Source organism: Colias philodice, chromosome 2 (genome assembly GCF_061535455.1).
Source record: "Colias philodice isolate Cphi_HAF_F1 chromosome 2, ilColPhil1 Martin Lab GWU primary, whole genome shotgun sequence".
Taxonomy (NCBI): Eukaryota; Metazoa; Arthropoda; class Insecta; order Lepidoptera; family Pieridae; genus Colias; species Colias philodice.
The window spans coordinates 5,510,385-5,533,947 of record NC_143087.1 but is presented as its reverse complement, the minus strand read 5'-3'; the positions used below and the strand labels follow the sequence as shown (position 1 = coordinate 5,533,947).

The 23,563-nt window shown below is 33.3% G+C and overlaps 4 protein-coding genes and 1 long non-coding RNA gene across 6 annotated transcripts in view; 2 read left to right on the top strand and 3 right to left on the bottom strand.

Annotated features, from left to right (window-relative positions):
• The window catches only part of LOC149490427 (uncharacterized), a 129,939-nt gene that overhangs the window by 88,464 nt on the left and 17,912 nt on the right, over positions 1–23,563 (bottom strand). The window lies entirely within an intron of this gene.
• CarT (Carcinine transporter) lies at positions 627–5,166 on the top strand. The gene is made up of 8 exons (XM_089704526.1): positions 627–695; positions 875–1,111; positions 1,626–1,793; positions 3,050–3,308; positions 3,383–4,009; positions 4,084–4,265; positions 4,335–4,513; positions 4,756–5,166. Exons 1-8 carry the CDS (start codon positions 645–647, stop codon positions 4,949–4,951), a joined length of 1,899 nt encoding a protein of 632 aa, XP_089560652.1. The 5' UTR covers positions 627–644; the 3' UTR covers positions 4,952–5,166.
• LOC149490431 (lysosomal dipeptide transporter MFSD1-like) lies at positions 5,261–13,803 on the bottom strand. Of its 2 annotated transcripts, none has more exons than XM_089704324.1 (11): positions 13,541–13,803; positions 13,282–13,409; positions 12,317–12,467; positions 11,767–11,892; positions 9,851–10,056; positions 9,385–9,598; positions 9,026–9,239; positions 8,481–8,578; positions 6,338–6,450; positions 5,902–5,995; positions 5,261–5,591 (listed from the first exon to the last, which is right to left on the bottom strand). In XM_089704324.1, the coding sequence occupies exons 2-11, from the start codon at positions 13,403–13,405 to the stop codon at positions 5,396–5,398; spliced, it is 1,536 nt and encodes a 511-aa protein (XP_089560450.1). In that variant the 5' UTR covers positions 13,406–13,409; positions 13,541–13,803; the 3' UTR covers positions 5,261–5,395. The 2 variants fall into 2 exon arrangements, with proteins under 2 accessions (XP_089560450.1, XP_089560459.1); XM_089704333.1 differs by having other exon boundaries at positions 13,549–13,803.
• On the top strand, positions 18,347–19,502 carry Catsup (zinc transporter catecholamines up). The gene has a single exon (XM_089704002.1). It carries the CDS (start codon positions 18,434–18,436, stop codon positions 19,448–19,450), a length of 1,017 nt encoding a protein of 338 aa, XP_089560128.1. The 5' UTR covers positions 18,347–18,433; the 3' UTR covers positions 19,451–19,502.
• RpS18 (ribosomal protein S18) lies at positions 20,697–21,605 on the bottom strand. Its single transcript, XM_089703991.1, has 3 exons — positions 21,484–21,605; positions 21,162–21,347; positions 20,697–20,993 (listed from the first exon to the last, which is right to left on the bottom strand). The coding sequence occupies exons 1-3, from the start codon at positions 21,484–21,486 to the stop codon at positions 20,724–20,726; spliced, it is 459 nt and encodes a 152-aa protein (XP_089560117.1). The 5' UTR covers positions 21,487–21,605; the 3' UTR covers positions 20,697–20,723.

The window sequence follows — 23,563 nt, the reverse complement described above, 5'->3', positions numbered from 1 at the left end:
TAGCAACGATGACTGACTGGTTTGGCCCAACCGATTAAAGGTTTTAAACTTATAATATACTAGCTTCCGCCCACGACTTTGTACGTGCATCCCCGTTTTTCCCCGTTTCCGCAAGAATTTCAAGAAATCCTTTCTTAGCGGATGCCTACGTCCTAACATCTACCTGCATGCCAAATTTCAGCCTGATACGTCCAGTGGTCTGGGCTGCGCATTGATAGATCACTATATCAGTCACCTTTGAGTTTTATATACATATATAGATTATGCTCCTAATCCACTAAAACTGGAATCATTTCAAAAACATTATAATTAGGTAGGTACTAAGAAACAATACAAGAAAACTATAATGCATTCCCAGAAAAACAAACGATAAAATATCGTTTATTTTTACGGAGAATTTAAATAACAATAGTTTAGCTCTGATAACACGCTAACACGTATTTTAATTGGAGCAATGTCATTTATAATACGGAAACATTTTGTTAAGCTCTGTGTGCCATGTATCCATCTTTCTTTAATCAATTAGATTAATACTGTATGGCTTCGGCCAATACCAAGGTAGCTAAGCTAGAAGTCATGAATATACGTCAGTTGCCCTTATCCGATTCAAATAATAGTTAACGCGCGTAAATAAAGCGTACATAATGACGGAGCGAATATTAGATTCGGAAAGCTACAATGCACAAAATATCCCGGTATTGTTTATTTTTAATATGTTTGAAAATTTTACGTGGTTTACTGAAATAATAAATGAGTTTAAACGTTATTGAATCATTGTGCAACATATATTGTAAATATTTTCAAATCCTGTGTTTTATTATTTAAAAGAGCAATATTTAATTGGGTGTTTTAATTAAAAATAAATTATTTAAAGGCAAAAGAAATGCATGATGATGGAATTGACTTAGACGATTTGCTGCCAAAAATAGGAGAATTTGGGATTTACCAAAAGTGTTTACTATGGTTCGTATGCTTACCAGCGTGCCTTCCCTGTGGTTTCTGTGCATTCAATCAGCTTTTTATGACAGACACTCCAGATCATTGGTGTCTCGTACCAGAATTAAAAAATTTCTCACAAGAGGAAAGAAAATTGATGTCTATCCCAAAAAAGGTAAACAATTCAAATAAATACTTAATCGTTAACTTAATAATTATAAACGGTTATAATGATACAACCTATCTACGCCCAGTCTAAGCCAATAATGATTTCTATCATTAGTTTTGTTTAATGAAGGATAGTGTGTATACTGCTTATATTTAATTTTTCAACAAGTTTTATTGAAACAATATTTAAAGGGGTAAAATAGTTGATGAAATTTTGTATGAAATGCTATAATTTTTTTTTTCATCCTATGTATATGTAGTTTAAGATATGTAGGTTTTAAGTACCTATTTACTGCAAATGTTGAATTTTGTTGAAAAATAATTTGTTAATATTAATATTTTTTTAATAAGCTATTAAGTTTGAAGCTTTGTTTAAAGACAGAGTTTCACAACTTATTAGCATAACAATATTTAACAACGAATCTGCGATGGAATCCTGAATCGAACTACGCGAGCGAATCCGAAGGAAAGCCTATTAAACATTAATTGAATTAAAATTAATGAGCCGATAAATGTTTCAGGTTGACGGCAACAATACTTTTGAAAATTGCGTTCGTTACGCCGTCAATTGGACCGATATTTTGGAAACGAATGGACCAATTCAAATAAATGAGAGTTGGCCTGTGGAGCCATGTTTCGATGGTTATGAATATGATACTTCAGAAATAATTTCCTCTGTGGTCATTGACGTAAGTTTAAGAGTTTTCTTCTCAAGTCATAATAATATATACAGGGTGTCCCACTGTTGGTATACTAAGCTCAAAGGAGGTTATAGTTTTGCATACGCTGAGTTCGTAAAAAATACTTATAAAATTCCAGACGCATTTCTTTTTCAAATAGATGAATTCTTAGAACTCTATGTGTACAGTGTACACCCATAACAAGCAACCCACCCAACTTTGCCACCAGCACGTGAGCTATCCTTTAAGATTATGTTTTCATAAACAAAATGCTCATATTAGCGAAACGGTATATTTTGTCGGCTGCGCGAAGATAGAGAAGAAAACATGAATTTTCAGGAAAAATTTAGCAAACAAATTTTGACGTAATTTTGTTGTTTTTTTTTTCGTGATCAGTGTATGCAAAACTACAAGTTCTTTCGCGCTTAGTATACCAATAGTGGGACATCGTGTATATGTATGTGTTTAAAATATTAGATTTTCTAGTGTTATCTACCAATTTTGCATTCTAATTAAATTGTCCCTATAAATTATTTCCAAGTATAAAAACAACAATTAAAACTATTATTAAATAATGGTTTGCTGTAATACTACAAAATAAACTAATAATAATAAGTACCTAATTTTTTGAGATCGTAATCAATACAATGATACATTACTTACACATTCGAAGAACGTGAATTCTTTGAACAAACCGTTCGTTTTTTGGACAAATATTTATTTGAATATTTTTAAATCAGCTGGACATAGCACAATAAAGAGTTGGTTTGTAAAACGTTTTTGCCAATCGTCATGTCGACAGTTCCTTTCACAGCTACTTTTCCCTGTTAGCTACGACAATCGATAATTATTTGTAGAAGAATAAGTAGTACGTGTCGACAAAAGGTAGCTACTTACATAAAATTAGGTTGATAGTTTTAAAAAATGTAAGAAAATACAGGTGTCTCATGTAAGAGAAGCTAAAAATTATAAAAATGATCGATTGATCCTGGTCTATACATGTTATTTTATTTGCTTATATATTTTTTAAATATGATTTTTTAAAGTGAAACTTTTATTACATCGTCTCAAACTTTTTGGTCTGTGTAGCGCATGTCGCGTGTATCGCGGCTGCCGAGTAGGTATACCTACTCGGCAGCCGACCGTCACGCGACATGCGCTACACAAAGCAGTGTTCGGAACCGTTCGAACAGTTTCACTTTTACCGTGGTTTCATAAAACCACACAACATTTTTTTTACCATTGTGTTTTCATTTATTTTTCAGTTTGATTTAGTTTGTGAATACGACGTTTACCCAACCTTAGGTTTAGTTGCTTTAAATGTCGGAGGACCTATTGGTGTATATTCTTTTGGGATTTTAAATGATCGAATCGGACGAAAGAAGTCATTTTTTGCATGTCTATCTACTCTGCTACTGGGTAGTTTAATGACCGCTTATGCGCACGAATATTGGTTTTGGGTCTTAGCAAGAGTTATAGTAGGGTTGACAATCCCAGCTGTATATCAAATACCATTTATTATATGTAAGTATATATAAAAGAAAGCATTTACATAAATATAACCTTTTCCTTCTTTGTTAATAGATTCACATTTTCAGCTTTAGAATTAGCTGGACCAAACTACAGGTCATTTGTAACAGTAATGACTTGCATATTTTACACGCTGGGCCTAATATTACTATCTGGGGTAACATACGTATTGCGTGATTGGAGGTCACTCGCTTTAGCAACATCTGTGCCGTTCTTTTTTTATTACCTATATTGGTTTGTTTTACCGGAATCCCCAAGATGGTTATTAATGAGGGAAAGACTGGAAGAAGCTAACAACATACTTAAAACGATTGCAAGAGTGAATGGTAAACAATTACCAGAAGAGTATACGGCAAAATTACAAAAACAAGTTATGGAGCAAAAAGAAAATGGGATTAAAGAAACAAAATCAGCCAGTGCTTTTGCTTTGTGTAAAACTCCGAATATGAGACTAAAGACATTTTTGATAACTTTGAACTGGTGTGCTTCCGAGATGGTGTATGTTGGTCTCAGTTATTATGGGCCAGCAATCGGAAGCAATCAGTACATGAGTTTCTTCTTATCATCTGCTGTGGAAATCCCTAGTTATATCGTGTGTTGGATACTTATGGATAAAGTGGGACGTCGCTGGCCTTTGTGCTTATCAATGGTCATAAGTGGCATATTCTGCATAGTTACTGTACTTTTGCCCAATGGTAAGAATTGATAATTAAATACATATTTTATCTTTAAAATTTGTTTGTTTCTTAATTTTAATATATTTTTGTAGATGCGGAGAATGAAACACTAATCTTGTATTTAATATCTAAGTGTTTTATATCAGCTTCATTTTTAATTATATATCCTTATGCTGGCGAACTCTATCCAACAGAATTAAGAGGTGTCGGAATTGGAACATCAGCGTATATTGGAGGATTGGGTTTGATAATAATACCTTTTATTAACTATTTGGTAAGTTGCATTATTTACAATGTCATATAGATTAGCAAGAAAATTTCACCATCATATTTTTGAAACTAGGGCACTAGTAACTTAGTGCTACCATTGGTATTAATGGGCGGAGTGGCCGTTATTGGAGGTTTAACAGCACTTCGCTTGCCCGAGACCCTTCATACTTCTTTACCGCAAACTGCAGAAGAAGGCGAAGAATTTGGTAAAGATTGGACATATAAAGATTGTTGGAGTTGTGGAGGACCCAGGTAATTCTGCAATTATTTTTATTCTCATAAATTGTAAAGTACTAAATAGTCAATTATTTATGGAATAGGTATTTCTCTTCAAATGAATTGCAATGAATTTCCTGAGTAGATAATTTTTTTCATCACTTACGTAAATAAGTTATCATTGAAAAGGCCTTGTTTCGGAAGAAAAATAACAGCTTATCGCTCATTGTGTTTATACATTGCATGCAACTATGAATAATCGTGAAACTTGTTCCCAGAAGAGTTGCATCTGAGGGTGATTCATATGAAAACTTAGACCAACTGGAATTGACGCAAGCTCCAATTATAGAAGATGAAGTATCGGACCTGAGGCCGATACGACGTAACTCTATGAAGAAATTAGTTCGACAAGCGAGCATTCTGGAGACACAGCGAGATGTGGACGGAAATTTAAAGATGACGTATTGGTTTTAGTGTCCCACGAATTATAGTGACTGTTCTAAGTACATTATATGTCATTTTTTATCTGATTATCACGTGATTCGTGATTCGAACTGTTTTTATTTAATAATTATTTTAGCAAAGTACTTAATACTTGAAAATATTAAGAAGAAAAATAAATGAACTTAATTTATATATATAGGGATCGTGCAATGGTGTAATTAGGAGATAGAAACAATGCTAATTTAGTGTAATCGATTTGAATTTAAATAAGTTATTTTATCTAAGAATTAATTACTTTATATTTGTGATACTTATAAATGTTAAAATAAATATAAGATATATTTGCATCGTTTCATTTATTTAAAATTGTATAATAATATTTTTTAACAATAATAATTACGTCTAAATAGTATGCATTTTATCTAATAATATCATAGTCATAATAAATATTTACATCCATTTGTATTATCTTACCTACTGTCTATCAGGAATGTTAGTATTTGGCAATATTTGTGCTATATATCTACTTCTAATTCTGTCAGACTGACTCAAATCATCTCGGGGTAAATTTTCATCTTGAGAATCGATCCTTGCGTCAACTTCTTCTTGGTCCGAGCTATCGACGTGGTCCAAGAGATTTGCTCTTTCGTCAGAACGTATATGTAACGGACTGAAACATTATATGGAATATAAGATTATGCTTATTATTTAATCTCTATACATATTATAATCTATTTAATGAGTATTAGAACTTTATTTAGTTATATATTTAATATGAATTAATTTTTGTTGTTGTGCTTGTACTTGTAAAAAAATGTACTTATTTTATTAACTCAAGATACCAGGGTTTTCTAGTTTAAGAGATAATATATTTAATTATGTAAAGTAAATAATAATAAATTGGTACTGAATTACAAAACAGTTAACATTTTATTGTTAATTGAAAAACGTTTGTATGACAACATTTTAAAAAGACTTACCTTTTTAATGCTTCTCTTTCATGTGTGGACAAATTAAGTACACCACAGTTTGCCGAGTCCACAATATAAATAAGTACGGCAGCTATCAAAGCAACTGTAAAATTAATGGATATGTTTTACTTTGTGTACAATAAAGAGTACGAATTTCTTCACTCATTATATTACTGTAACAATTAAGATTTAATTTTTGAAATGTTTTAGGGCTTTTAAGAAATCTTTTATGTACCTGCTTTGCATTTGTTATTTCAGATTCAATTATTTCTACCATTATTTAAAATATATCTTTATATATCTAAATTTTTAATGAACAGAAAAAATCGATCGAGAATTTTTTCACATATCTTAAAATAAATATTTTTATAAAGCATTGGAATGCTATTAAGTAGTCTTTAAATATTAAATATGAAATTCATGATTACATCTAAAATATATTTACCAAAGAGACATCCCAAGAAGAACATCTCCAACATTAAATAACCATATTTGTCCACAATCATGCCTGCAAATATGATCACAGTGGCAAGCCCAAGGTTTTGCACTGCTTGACATCTGTAAATAACGATTAATTTATTCAAATCTAAATATAACCTTGTTATACAGGGTGTCCCAAAAAGTAGTGATGAACGGAAGCTGGGAGGTAGAGGACCAAGAGGGCTATCCGAATCACCCCCATGTGTGTTATGCGATTTTTCGTATATTCGGAGTTATTACATTTTTTTCAATTTTTCATCTATCGCCGAGTACGATGAGATTTTTATTTATGGTGACGTGAATTATTGCGCTAGATGCTTGTTTTTTTTTTGTGTGCTAAGCTGAAAGATAGGCCAATTCAGTATGGTAACATTTACTATCGTTAGATCTTCGAATGGAATAAAAAAAAGAATTAAATGCCAAGAAAGATAAAATTACCCAGTATGTTCATAACTTCAAGGGCCCATAAAAAAATAAAATCACATAAAAAAGGTTTTCCATTTGGCTTTTAAAAACTTGCTTTATCGATCAGGTAGCCACCATAAAAATTTCATTTTATTATTCTGAAGGCTTCAATCGAAAAATTGAAATCTAAATGTGGTAAGTGCAAAATTTTTATTAACATGATGATCATTAAAACCAATAAATAGGTGTTTAATTACCAGAATTTTTTTAAATAGCCCCGCTGTTGCTCAGTGCAAGTGCGACATCACCGTAAAAAGTTGTCTTTTAAATGTCTGAATGCTTTTTTATCATTTTTAATGGTTTCTTCTGCTACTATGAATTTCCGAGTTATTTTGTCCAAATTGGGGCATTCTCTCAAGTAGCCGAGGTCTTTTTAGTATCCCCATTGAAAAAAAATCAATGGGGTTTATTCGAGGGACCGTGGAGGCCAGGCTTTAAAGCAGGCGTCACCGGCGCATGCGCAGGCTGCAACGACCAATCCATCTTTCAGGGTATTTTTGCCCTTTAGCCTGGCCTCCACGGTCTCCGGACATAAACCCTATTGAATTTTTTCCGTGGGGATACTACAAAGACGAGAGACTGCCACAATTTGGACGAAATAACCCGGAAATTCATAGTAGCAGAAGAAACCATTAAAAATGATAAAAGAGCATTCAGACATTAAAAAGACAACTTTTTACGGTGATGTCGCACTTGCATTGAGCAACAGCGGGGCTATTTAAAAAAAATTCATTTTTAAACACCTATTTATTGGTTTTAATAATCATCATGTTAATAAAAATTTTGCACTTACCACATTTAGATTTCAATTTTTCGATTGAAGCCTTCAGAATAATAAAATGAAATTTTTAGGGTAGCTACCTGATCGATAGAGCAAGTTTTTAAAAGCCAAATGGAAAACCTTTTTTATGTGATTTTATTTTTTTATGGGCCCTTGAAGTTATGAACATACTGGGTAATTTTATCTTTCATAGCATTTAATTCTTTTTTTTATTCCATTCGAAGATCTAACGATAGTAAATGTTACCATACTGAATTGGCCTATCTTTCAGCTTAGCACACAAAAAAAAACAAGCATCTAGCGCAATAATTCACGTCACCATAAATAAAAATCTCATCGTACTCGGCGATAGATGAAAAATTGAAAAAAATGTAATAACTCCGAAAATACGAAAAATCGCATAACACACATGGGGGTGATTCGGATAGCCCTCTTGGTCCTCTACCTCCCAGCTTCCGTTCATCACTACTTTTTGGGACACCCTGTATATAAACTGATAATGCACTGTATTTAATTCCAAACCACCCTTTTTCGTATGTTATGGTTGTTTGCATACGTAACATACGTAAAAAAAACTATGTTTAATTTTTATATTCATATCATAATTTGACCTTAAAATGAAATGAAATGCATGCAAAACAATTTAACAAGATTAAATTAATATATAAATAAAGTAATATGGATATAAATGAAGAAAGTAAATCGTTAATATTTTTATTTATGAGTGAAAATATGTTTTACAAGATACATACATCTCTATAAACACAAAATATTTCAATATATGTATTTAAAAATCGAATGACACAAAATATTTTTCCTATATACTGAAAAGATAATATTATAATAAATAAAAAATACTCACATCCCATAGGCTGTACCCAATTGTGTTTCTGGCACAATCATAGCGACTAGCGGCCACAGACCACTAGCTAGGAGGGAGTACGACACTCCCAGTGAGATCTGAAAATAATGCATGGATTCATTAATTATACAATTAAATCATAAACATAGGCCTTGATTTTAGTGTATATTTACCTATTTACAATATGCTTTACCTACCTATTTACAATATGCTATAGCCTATAATGCTGTTATATGTAGTGGGCTAATTTAATAGGCAACATCTTGTCTTTGTAAAAAATTTAACTGTATTATCATGTCTGTACTTATTTGTATTTTACTATGTATGTATGGATAATACACTATGTGTGTGTGTGTGTGTGTGTGCCAAATTTCAAGAAAATCGGTTTAGCTTTTTATTTCGTGAAGGAGTAAGAAACAAACAAACTTTCACATTTATAATATTAGTAGGATGACACATGAACCATGCTTGTGATAAATATTCTCCAAATACAATATATAATACAAATACAGGTAAAAAATAAAATAATATCAATTTCAACTTACCACTCCTACATAAGGATTTACGAATGTGAATGCAAGTAAGAAATGAGAACCAATAGTTGTTATTATACTTAAAATAACCCACGTCACATTTCGACCAGTCTTATCAATTAGTATTCCAAAAAATGGACTTAAAGCAGCTGATAGGAAATAAACCATTGAGTTAACAGTATTTGCATCTTGGGGACTGAAATCGAACTTCCTTTCGAAAAACAACCTAAAAATGTGCATTGGTAAAGTAGACTATTTTGAAAACTAAGTTATACAAATAAAAATTAGTAGAAATTATTTAATAAATGAGTGTTATTATTTTATTATCAGTAAAAACATTAGTCAAAAATAAAATGATTGCTACTACTCACTTTCCCAAAGCAATAAATGGAAATATAGCCAGATAATATGCCACACAGATGACAGAGACAAGCCAGAACACAGTTTTGAAATTCAATACATCCAATAATCGAAATGGAGGTTCATTAGCATGTTCCTCACTTCTCTCCAAAATCTTTTCAGCCCGGTAATCCATCCATCCAAGTATCAATCCACAAATAAGAGAACCTAAGCAGGTGAGGGACGCTGAAAAGAAATGTATTGTAAATAAGTTATTTTTATTTTTTTATTTTAATAAATTTCACTCTCTTTCTAGACCATAGCATGTAAAAGAACTCTTGTTTTCCTTTTTTGAGAAACAATCAGATAGCTGATGTAATACGGAGTCACTTATGCTATTTTATAATCCAAGTCAAACAAAGTCAAAGACACAGCCAGTACATTATTTTATTTATATAAATCAAGAAGATACTTAATGAAGAATATGCTTAAACTTACCCAAAAATAAAGTAACACCCAATCTCTCATAGCCTCCATAGTAATGTGCAACCCATCTATATATAGGTTCCATCACCCAAAAGTTCACTGTGCTACCAAATCGAGAGAAGGACAGTTGCAATCCAAAAACCATGTTAAGTTCCTTTCCTTTGAACCATAGAACAACATAGTTATTAACTGCAACTTGCAGTGACTCTCCACCAATGCTACAACACATATCCTTGTTAAAAGCATCGAGATAGAATGTACTACGTACTAGAGAGGCGATCGCTACTACACTCTCTTTAACACGAGCTAGAGGTAAGAATCACAAGTCTCTTTAGTCTGTGTCGGACTGTGCCCCCCGCTTGCCGCGTCAACACGTGTTATTGCTCTGTTCAAAATGCCTTCGTGTTTGCTTAGATATTGTTTTAACAGTTCCCATAATACAAACAAAGCCCGAGGAGTGACTTTTCACCAGTAAGTTTCCTTATTATGAGTAAGTCATGCATTTTACTAATATTGTTATCATTTTGCGAAAAATCACCACGCGTTCTGCGTTTCGCGCCATTTTTCATAGACTAACAGCACAGACGTGACACTATCGATGAGTCTGTTAAAAAAATGTAACTGGATTTTTTTAACTATGTATATACAATATCTACTAGGAAAGATTACCGTGGTGTAGTACCTAAATATTTATACTTTTACCCGACTACGCAAAGTAAAACGGTAGGTTATATTAAGTAATATTTATTTATTTACCTATTTTTATTTATTAAAAAAAGCCTAATCAATAGTTGTTCCAATAGGATTTATAAATTATTATGCACAACAATTACAAATAAACACAACATTCACAGAAACTAATACAGTAAAAGTTCCTTAATCGCGCTTCCTTTATTCGTGTTTTTACTATTCGCGGATTAAAAAAATGCGACCCAATTTCTATATTCACGACTAAAAATTTTTTTTATTCGCGGATTTAATAAGTACATACATAATAATAAAATTATTCCAATAGGTATCTTACCCAATATCCTTGTCAAATGGACTAATAAGAAAGTAAAATAGATCTTATAACAAGTTTGCCTAAAGTACATAATATTATGTTCTTAAATGATATCGCCGAGGCCTTTGACACAAGCCGCCTTTGTCGCAAGCCACCTCTGCAGCGATTGATGTTTTTGAGAATGTAAATAAACAGAATGGAAGCAACCTTATAACTCAATAAATAAAGTATATTTTTAAATGTAGTTCCGTTTATAGTAAAGTTACAAAAATTGTGATCGAGTAAGGGGGCGTCCATAAATTACGTGAGGTGTTTTTTAAAATTTTCTGCACCTCCCTCCCCCCCTGGTGAGATGTCGTGAGAATTTATTCAACCCCTCCCCCATCCTCGAATCTCGCGTGAGATTTTTCAAAATGTGAGTTTCTTATACGTAAACGCCATCAACATTGAATCATCGTATCCATTTAAATTACATCATGAAGCAAAAACTGATAAAACTATTGATTACTACACAAAACGACAAAAGCTTAATAAATTGATATTATTTAAAGGAAATTAAAATACATAGTTTAATATAAAATCCTCGTTTTATTAATTCCCTAGTATCAGTACCACCAGATTGTACCGAGTAAACAGATTGCACAATGTGTCGCATCTGCACGCATTGCTTAATCTTTGAACTTGAAGCCACGCCTCGCTCGTTCCACACGTACCCCACCACATCGGCCGCGCGCAATGTTTTTGTTTGGAATAACCCCTCTAGTAATATATCTCGATGGTTAAAAGAGCTATTTTTTAACTGAATGGAGTAACAAAATTGATAAAAGTGCTTAAAGGCCTTTTTTATTAGGTAAGTATACTAAATACTTAATACTTGCTTCAATCAAAAGATAAAGGAAAGACAGTTTAAATAAGTAATGCTTACCCGAATATGAATCTTCCAAGTATCATTAGCCAAAATTTGTTGATGTAAACACCAAATGCAAACACAACAGCCCCAACAAATAGAATGGACATGTAAATAATTGTGCCCAATCTAACACCAAAATACCTGAAATATTGAATATAAATTTATAATAATTATGTGAGTATTATATGTAAATACTTATTGATAACTGTCCATGATCAAGCATGTCTTACACAATGTTCAAATCTTGATACAATTTAAATCAGAAAAAATATTTTTTTTCGCTTACAACCCTTCAGAGTCAGAACTTTCTAAGTTTGCAGGCTAACTTTTGTAAGCTACATAAGCTTTTACAGAAAACTGGCAACCCAGTAAAGTAATATTTAGTAAAATCCGTTCTTTCCACATCATCCGAAGTTATATAATGCAAGCTTTGTCTATCAGAGATATTATTATAAATGTAATATAATGCAAACCTATTCGCTGCATAATATTATTAAGTAATAATAAGTATTCATATGGCCTATGAGTCATACATGGACATGTTGATAGCAATAAACACACATACCTATCAATGAGATAACCGCCAATGAAACACAACACCACATTTGGCCACGAGTATATGGAATAAAGCAACGCAAACTGGGATGTATTCAATGAAGAGTCACTCTTAAAGTTATCTGCTAGGGCTCCAGGTGTGTCGTAGCAAAAATAAGAACCTGTAAGAAAATTATGAACATTTCTTATCAAGCAAAAAATAAAGTACCTAGGATATATGTGATTGCTAAACAAAGGGAACATGTACATAATATGAAAGTATTTACAAGTTTTACACACACATTTTGTGATTCATATTTTTTTTACATATAGACTTGTTATATTCTTGCTCTTGTACAATATAGAAAACTTTGTTTTAAATACATGAATATCCTTTGATGCTTATCATATTAATTATTACTGTGCTTTAAATTAAAGAAAAGCACAGTTTTCAGAAATCAAATTTAAAAGATAGACAAAAAGTAAAGACTCAAAAGAGAAAAGTAAAAATTTTCATCTAATTAATATGATGAATGAATCTGAATACTGAATAAGTGATACACTTTTCTATCAAACACCCACGTCCTAGATACACAGGGATCTGGATCCCTGTGTATTATATAACTCAACTTATTTATTTGTATAAATTATTAATACAACAATATTGATCATATTATTATCATTTATGACTTAAATGTAGATCAGGTTAATAAATTAAACTTTGCTCCACATCATTTATAATCACTTGACTGTTTATTCAAGATGTTTATAACCATTTATATGCTAATATTATTTTAGAAATCATGCAACAAAGTATTAGGAAGCTTCTTTGTGGGTAGTTGGCAGTTGCCCATAACAATTTTAATGACTACCTAAAAAATGATAAAACTTTAATGCATAATAGAAAAAATTACATTAGATACAATCAAAAATCAATTTAAACATTTCTAAATGCTTCCAAAGGGAGAACGAAACTTATTCCAATTTCCAACTTACCAAAACAAAGGAAGCACATCAGTATGAGAGCCACAAATCTATGCACTCTGTGGGCTGGATGACACCAGGAATTTGGAGGCTCCATCGCTGAGCGCGAATTTGAATTGCTTTCAGGAATATCCATTGCCCTTAAATAATTAAATTAATAAACTTAATGACGTACAAATTACAATAAACATTGGCACCATTTTTGTAGCCTTCGATTGTAATTCTTAATATTTATAAAAACAAAATATTGTAATTAGCATTGTTTACATACCTTTTTACCTTTGAGAAAATAAGAAAAGAATAACAGCAATAATTATAAATGCTGTAACAGCATTGTTCACTAGGACATATAATTACTCATAACCAGGACATTTAAAAAAGATTCATAAAAAATGCATTTAATTTCGTAATTATTTGCGTAGAAATTAAATGATTCTTCTGGTTTTATTTCAGTGAAGATAATATTATAATCTATACAATAACAACAAACATTTACAGGAGAAACAGTTCACTCATCAGTCATCACTCATCACTGACCACAGATGACAGAGCAAAGTAATCCAAGTTCCACAGAGTAGGAAAAAAAACAGAGCAGGTATTAGGTAAATATAGATTACAGAGTGCACGCCAGTGCAATAAGTGTGTATAAAATATGTATGTATATAATAAATTGCAATTAATATTGTACTAAGGCCGCATTTCCATCTGCAAGTAGACTTGCAAGCTGCTGTCAGACAGACTGTCGGATATTTCTTGCGCAAGTTTTCTTGCAGATGGAAAGGCGGCCTAACGACTGTAAGGCCGCCTGTCCATCTGCAAGAAAACTTCTGTCAGACAGGCTGTCGGACACTTCTTGCGCAAGTTTGCTTGCAGATGGTAAGGCGGCCTAAGGTTTCACAAGTCGATTCACGAGGCCGACAGCAAACACAATTTTTTAAATAAAAATATTCATTTAGTATCTGCCACGACGCCCTGATTATTCAAGGTCAAAAATAAAAATTATGTTAAGTACAATTTTTCGACAGTTCCCACAACAGTTCCTATAAGCCGGCCATTGACGATCAGTCCAAACATAAAACTGCAGCATAAAACTATAACTTATAGGGCGTCACTTCAAAATTTGATCGTCAATGGCGAACTTTTAACTGACGACGCGCCTCGGAAATTTTCCGTGACTACCATAAATCTAGTACTCTTTGTTTAAATCCAAGCTGACCGTCAATGCGCGATCGTCATTCCAAGGCTTCAGTTCACTCACAGAGTTCACCCGCTCCCGCTGCGATCGCGGTGACAATTTTTGTTTCAATGTTAAAATACTTTGTAAATTGTAAATGTTTAATATGCAGTTATGTGTGTATTAGGCTAATAGTATTATTAAAGATTCAAATAAGCAATTATTGGAAATTTTATTTTTCACACCCAGCCTGTTAACAGTCATGCACGTAATAAGCCACGTCACCTGCAAGTAATAACTACTTGCAGGTGGAAATGCGGAATTTAGACTTGCAAGCTGCTGTCAGACAGACTGTTGGACATTTCTTGCGGAAGTTTTCTTGCAGATGGAAACGCGGCCTATGGCAAGAATACTAAGTTCTCTCATATGAGTATCCTGTTTAGCAATATATGGAGTTACAAGTTTCAAAAGCTTGAAATATGTAGTTTCGTTCATCCTTAAGTAGTTTCTTCAGTCAATTGGTTCTAATGATAACTCATTAAACAAATTAACGTGAGTGTATTGATTCCTTTTTCTAAGCCATTTATTATTTATTTATAAATACTTTATTGCACTTAAAGATAACAAAACAAGAAATACAAACACTTAAATATAACTTACACTAAGTACAATTGGCGGTCTTATCGCTTAGAGCGATTTCTTCCAGACAACCTTTGGTACAATAGAGGAATAAATACCAAAATACATAAATGGGTAGTGCAATAATAACTATGATAAAGGATACACATACATATTATATATATTGTGATATAAACTAAATAAGTAAAAGGGAATAGAGATTCGAAGAAAAATACCATACTAAAATAATACATAGTAATTAATAATACGTATATAATATAAATAAATTTTATGTACGGCTAACACTGAGAAAGTGAGATTTAACCATACATTTAAAACTATTTGGTGACTGAGCATTTTTGATAGAGTCTGGCAGAGCATTCCAGAGTTTAGTAGCATGTACAGTAAAAGATCCATCATAAAAATGTGTGCGATGTTGAGGCATAATTATCCTCAACATTTCAGATGAACGAACCTCACTACATTGACCTCTAAACTCAAACCTTTCCTAAAGCGTCTTATTCACGGTCAATCCCCGACGTACGTCAGCTCAAGGCCGCGGTGCTGGATGTATCCTACTGACGATCGTGCGCGCATCAAGCATGGCTAGGGTTGCCAACTTTTATTTGAAGAAATAGAGTATATCTGATTTTAAAGGAGGTAAATAAAGAGTAAATAAATATTTTTAAAAATGTATTTTTTTGTACTTTTTGCAGTAACTAAGAATTTTTCATTATTTTTAAATGAATTATATGAATCCAAACATTCCAAATCTAAATTTATATATTTCAAGAGCTCATTTTTAATTAATTTTTAATGAAGCTCGGTTTCTCTCTTCCCGCCACTTCACATTCATGACCGAAAAGACTCTTTCAGTAAATGCTAAAGTGGTGGGAACAGAGAGTATATAGCTAATCATTTTTTTTTAAACAAACAAATTCGTCAAGATATTTTTTTTAAATAAATTGCCATTTTTCTGCAGTGGACTTTTGCATAAAATCTGTGTTATTCAACAATTCGCCTTGAAGTTCTTTTAAAATAATAACTTCTGAATATAAACTGTCCATGTGTACAAGGTTGATCCAAAAGTAATGATAATTGGGATTTCCTGTGTACATAAAAATCAAAAATAACCGTTTCTTGCTTGCTCATGTACTCACTAAGTTATCACAAAAAAATCATATCAATAGGCCACGTTTCCAAGTATTTACATTAATTTCTGTTGGCAACACTAATCTGCTGTACGTCCGCGCTATTCACTGTCCATCTGCACGACGTTCGCGGTGGTGGGGGTGCTTGCTGGATGAAAAGTTGGTCGTGCACATCCAGCAAGATAATAATAATAATTATTGACGTGACGTGTGATCGTGTATGACCTTGGCGGGACGTACGTCAAGATGGACCGTAAATAAGACGCTTTAAGGTATTTTGGCGTTTTAGGGTCAAATAAAATTCGATACAGTAGTTGGAGAGCATGCGCATCCCGCCGCAAGCGAATCGGCAACCAGTTGAGCTTTTTTCGGAACTCCGAAACATGATCATATTTACGGAGCCCAAATATAAACCGTTTGCAGAAGTTCTGTAGGCGTTCGAGCACATTCAACTGTTCCATCGTTAAATTTACATAGCTTACATCGGCATAGTCTAATATAGGGAGAAGGAGGGACTGAGCTAAAAGGATTTTAGTAGGCAAAGGAAGAAAGTTTCTTAATCGTCTCAGGGATCCAGCTGCTGCGTACATTTTTTTGCTCACTTCCTTGATATGAGGTCTCCACGATAAGGTTTGATCAAAAATCAAACCCAGATTTCTTACAGACTCACTATAAGGAATTATGGCACCATCAACTACAATGGGTGGCAGATTAACCCAGTTAACCCTTGCGATTAACGAAGGACTACCAATAATAATAACTTGGGTCTTAAGTGGATTAACCTGCAAGCCATAGCGGTAGCTCCATTGGACTATAGTATTCAGATCTGTATTAGTATCTTGAATAGCCTGGTGTATTTCGTCAAGAGTAAACTGTGTGTATATTTGAAGGTCGTCAGCATACATGTGGTAGAGAGACAGCAAGGTATCTGATATGGTATTAATAAAGATTGAGAACAGTAACGGGGACAGAACACCACCTTGAGGAACCCCGGCAGAGACCTCACACCAAGAAGACAAAACGTCATCGATGTGTATTCGCTGCCGTCGTCCATTCAGGTAGCTCTGAAACCAATCAATTACCGGTGCGGATATATTTAGTGAACACAGTAAGCTGAGGAGAATGTCGTGGTCTACAGTGTTGAAAGCATTACTGAAGTCTAACAAGGTCAGTACTGTAAGCCTTTTATTGTCCATGCCCATTCGAATATCATCGGTTATTTTAGCTAATGCAGTGGCCGTACTATGACCTGGACGGAAGCCGGATTGGTAAGGATTAAGGAGATTATGTGAGTTTAAAAACAGTTGCAATTGATGATGTATCAACTTTTCCAGAACTTTAGAAAGGAATGGAAGGATGGAGATGGGTCTAAAGTCGGAAAAAGAGGATGGGTTATTTCTTTTGGGGATCGGTATGAGGTGCGAATCTTTCCACACCTGTGGAAATGAGCTATTGGATATGGAATAATTCAGAATATGGGTAATAACAGGTGTAACAATGTCTAGGATAGGTAAGATCATAGTACGTCCAATGCAGTCGCCACCAACAGCACTCGATGAGATGGACAATATGTTCCTTTTGACATCACACTCGGTAAATTGTTTGAAGCTAAAAGGAGGAATATTGGGAACTGGTAATTTGGAAATGTAATCTAATGTGTTATGTTTTAATTGAGTATCGAAAGAAGGCGAAGAATTAGAAAAATGTAAGTTAAGTTGTTCTATGTTTATATTAGATGGAATTGAATTATTTCGTTTCATCCATTGCTTTTTTTCACGTTTCTCGTCGAGTTTAAGGCAAAAAATAGAAGTCATAGTTAGAATTAATGTTTCTTCTTCAGAATCAGAATCGATACAAATATAAGTAGTGCACTTTTAGTTAGCTTTGCCCGGCGGTTGATTGAAAAATGAAGAGCTGGAGTGACGCCAGTGAATGGGCAAATCTAAGGACATTCGGAGTGACATGAACATGACGCCCTAGTTTTAAGCCGTAGTCTATAGTCAAAGTTTTATGTTTGGACTGATCGAGGGACTGATCGTCAATAGCCGGCTTTACAATATCGTGGCCACACGGCATAGATTATCTATGATAGATGTATCGCATAGATTCTATTATTCTTATGACAGATGTCAGATGCCGCTGTACATAAAACGTCAAAACCGATACTCAAACCACAACTCAAACTTTTACTTTGTTCAGTCAATATTTTAATGTTTCTATCATGTTTAAATTAAATAAATTAGCAGTTTTACTATGTGTTGTGTTAACGTGTATATCAGTCTCGGTCCTGGGGCACTCACACGCTCATTCACATGAACCACCATCATTTAAATATAGTAAAAATGCAAACGAAAAAGATATACCAGGAGAAGCTGTATCGAACTATGATTTGTATGTAAAAGCACTGGGTTCAACTGTTTTTATAAGTATAGTACCATTCTTTATTTTATTCTTTATTCCTATTGATGGTACTGTCGAAAAACAACCATTATTGAAAATACTGTTATCATTTGCGTCTGGTGGGCTTTTGGGGGACGCATTTCTTCATTTGATACCTCATGCGCTTATCTCTAGTAATGGTGACGTTGGCCACAGTCATAGTCACTCACATGATAATCACGAACCCCATGACCTCACAGTAGGACTGGGTGTTTTAGGTGGAATTATTGCATTCCTTGTAGTTGAAAAGTCTGTACGACTGTTTAGTGGCGGACATGGTCATTCCCATGGTACTGATAAGAAGAAAGATGATAAGAACAAGAAAAATAAAGCCAAGAAGGAAGAAATAAAAATTGCTGGATATTTGAACTTGGCTGCTGATTTTGCTCATAATTTTACTGATGGACTTGCTATTGGTGCCTCATACATAGCGGGACAAAATATTGGATTTATCACAACTGTGACAATTTTGTTGCATGAAATTCCACACGAAATTGGAGATTTTGCTATTCTAGTGCAATCTGGATGTTCCCGTAGAAAGGCTATGTTTTTGCAGTTACTTACTGCATTTGGTGCCATATCAGGAACATTTTTGTCAATATACCTTCAAGGCTCTAGTGAAGGACTTGTCTCCTCCTTAATATTGCCATTTACAGCTGGAGGTTTTATATACATAGCAACAGTTTCAGTTATTCCTGAATTGTTGGAAGGATCAAATAAATTTTCTCAATCGATCAAAGAAATATTAGCATTATTAGCAGGTGTATACATGATGGTGATCATAGCACAATATGAATAGTAGTGTTTAATTTTTAAAATAATCTTGTGCTTAATAAACAGTTATAAAATTACTTTATTTTTTATTTATCCTTCACCTACAAATCTACCTTGATGTCATTTTTGTGATAAAATCATATCTTACAATCTGTTCTTATAACATCACTTACTTATTTTTTTGTTTATTTGGTAACACCAATATCAAATAGATAGAAGGAAACAAAATGAATATGTGGCAAGTGTAAAAAAAATCCTTATTCTGCACAGTTACATAGCCAGCTAGTAACTACATTTTGTTACAAAGGTAATATTATGTACTTGGCCCTTAGTTATATTATACTAGCGGCACACCCCGGACACTCCATACAAAATGATCGTTTTGACAGTCACACTGTAGAGACTGCAAATGTGTGTGTTAACGCTTTATGGTTGGCACATTTGTGACTAGCGTAAAAAAAAATTCGCGTTTTTCTGATGAAATACATCCGTAAACAGCACAATATCTAACCATTTTCTACGAAAAACGATAATCACAAATCCAAAATAATAAAATTACTTTAAGTCAATTTGATTAATGTTGTCAATCTTCGTTGCGTATCGTCCTTGCAGAAAAATATGGCCCATTTTATGTCTGATCGCGCGGGGGTGAGGTAAGTTTAATTTTGGCGGGAGGCGGAGAGTGTCCGTTCTGTAGCGTTTAGCTACTATTATGTACCTATTCTGTGCTAGCGGTCCGCCCCGGCTTCGCCCGTGGTACATAAAATTTACGTTTTCCCTACATAAGAACCATCCTCGTACTTCAAGGAATATAATAAAAAAAGAATTATCGAAATCGGTTCAGCCGTTCTAGAGTTATGCGCTTACCAACACATTTTGCGATTCATTTTTATATATAAGATTAGTCCATGGTTATATTATCATTATTATTAGTCTGTGGTTATATAGATATGAGATTATCGAGCTTCAAGTGGAATCTACTGAACTAAATGAATAAAATTATATTACATACCTCAACATACCTACTTGATTACCAAGGATTTTTTAATTACAATAAAAAAGGTATTCAATTAAATTTGAAACCTATAATATTAATACTGATACATACATTAGATGGAAAAAATATAAATTAATAAACCAATAAATGCAATCTCTCATAATGATTGTTTGATATTGTTATTTAATTTTTGATAATTTTCATTATTAGGTACTATGCTGACTAGGCTGTACAGTAGATGTACAGTATGTTTTCAGAAATAAGCAACACATAGTAATTACAGAAATTATTTTATTGATGTTTACTTCTTCTTAGATACACCCACAGTTCTTCCTCGTCTGCCAGTTGTCTTGGTGTGCTGACCACGTACACGCAGACCCCAGTAGTGACGCATGCCTCTGTGAGCACGGATCTTCTTTAGTCTCTCCAAATCTTCACGGAGTTTTGAGTCCAAGTTGGATGAAGTGAGCTGGCTGTATTTACCATCAACAATGTCTTTTTGTCTATTTAAGAACCAGTCAGGGATTTTGTACTGCCTGGGGTTTGACATAATGGTGATGATTTTTTCAACCTGAAAAACGAAATGCATCATTTAACCTCAACAGATTAATACGGTTTAAGTTTTACTTGTTGATAAGTAACAGTGTCCAGCATTATTTTGGACATTTAAATATTAACAAATTAGAATTTAAAACTTGTTACTTAATTAAGGAATACCAAACTAATTATGTTTACATACCTCTTCTTCTGTGCATTCTCCAGCACGCTTGTCGAGGTCGATATCAGCTTTTTTCAATACAATGTTTGAATATCTGCGGCCGACTCCCTTGATAGCGGTCATGGCAAACATAACTTTACGTTTGCCATCGATGTTCGTATTCATAATACGAAGAATATGTTGAAACTTATCAGGGATGACGAGCGACTGGAAAGAAAAACATCATTTGATTTTTTCTTAAAAATAAACACTTCACCGTCTTTATTACTCAATATATCACCCATATTTCATTTAAAATTTTATTTTCACTTGATGATTCTAAAATATAAAATAGATTTAATACCATTTTCGTTTATTTTTGTCGGCTCGCGTATTTTAAAGTTCACCTGTCAACATAAAAAGACGTGAGAGAAGCGAGAATCGCCAAATGTCAACTAAAGCACAGACTATTAATAATATACTACGTATACAAGTGTCATTTACACAGAGTCTTTAAATCAAAGACGATACCTAACAAGCTTCTTCTGTCCTTAATTTAGTTTAATCAGATAATGGAGATTATACTTATTCTAGAAGCAATGGATGCAGAAATTAACTACGAATTAAGTCAGGATTTTTGAAGTGAAACTTCTTTATCGGGGTTGGAAAAAAATTTAGTGTAACATTTTTCCGTTACGCGCCATCTTGTTTTTATCCGCGTGATTGACGTATTTCTGTAAAGTTGCATATAGTAAATTATTTTTTGAAAAATAAGGTCATAAAGAAGTTTCACTTCTTACGTGTGTACACTTGTACACGCACACATTTTTTTTTTACATATTATCATAATGTGATCATAATACATATTATAAAATCATGACATCGTTAATTCAAAAGCATACGAAGAAGTATTAGTACTCAAAGAAAGAAATAATGTGTGGTAATCACTGCAGGTGGTAATAGAAAATGTCCAAGTCCTTCTGACAATATCGCTATCCCTAAATCTATATATTAAATAATCGCCTATCTTATATATAAAAATGAATCGCAAAATGTGTTGGTAAGCGCATAACTCGAGAACGGCTGAACCGATTTCGATAATTCTTTTTTTATTATATTCCTTGAAGTACGAGGATGGTATCTATGTAGAGAAAACGTAAATATGTACCACGGGCGAAGCCGGGGCGGACCGCTAGTTTTCTTATATATTTGAAAAAGTTTTAAAGCTTTTATTTACAAAATACTTTTACCATGGACGTATAAAAAAAGACGGACGGTATATCGCCTAAACATTGAGTGAAGCCTAGTATTGGCGGCGAAACATCCATGTGTGTGTGCCATGTTTCCATGGCAACAGCTGTCCTGATGACAATGGCGGCTGTATTTTTTTCTATAAATTTTGCCGTAATAATTTTGTCATTAAAACATAAAAGAAATAACTTGCTTCCCTGTGGAATGTAATCCCTTGTGTTTTGTTATTTAAAATTGTACTGTTGCGACACCATTTAACCACGCAAGACGGCATTTTAAATATTTTTTGTGAAACAGTGACGCAGTCAATCAGTCGGTAGTTCACGACGTAATGGCGGCCGACTAGCTTACTATGGTGAGAGTGTGTGCGTGTTTATTGTCTTTACACGATCGCTAGCTTACTATGGTGGCTTCACGTTGTTTGTTCGTAATACGGCGTCCGTCTTTTTTTATACGTCCATGACTTTTACTTCATTTTTGTGGCCTGTGGGTAGGGGTTGGATTCTAAGGAAATAAACAGAGTATATATTACAGTAGTACTATAGTCCTTTCCACCTAAGATGATTTCTGTGACACATCGATTTTTGACACGTGTAGAAATGTCTTTACTGAAATCGTATCAATTTTTTCCGATAATCGATAATATTTTATATGGAAATGAAATCGATTTGAATAAAGTACCAAAATTAGTTTTTTCGGCATTTCGCCAACAATTAACTAAGGAAACTTAGCAAACAACAGCAACAAAAAGTCAACAATAACAATTAGTAACAATAACAGAATACCACGTAAAGTATCAATACGGTACAGACGATTGACTCGATTGACAAACGATCACAAGATGGGCGCCGATTATATGATTTTCCAACTCTATGATTTTTCAACGATCCATTTCATGTACACGAATTGCGTAGGTATTATATTTTTGTGTTATTTTATTTTATTTTTCATTATATTAAACTAAACAATACTGTTTTTGATTTATAAGCTTAAGATGTTTCATTTTTATATTTTTGGTAATAATGCCGCCATAAAATAAAAATATTATGCACTAAAATTATTTTGGCGTTTTAAATATAAAATACGTAATTTGGAACACGATGAAGTGTCACAGGAATCATCATAGGTGAAAAGGACTATAGTATTAGACCGGGAGATACTGACACAAAATTTCGAGTCATTTGTAACAGGAT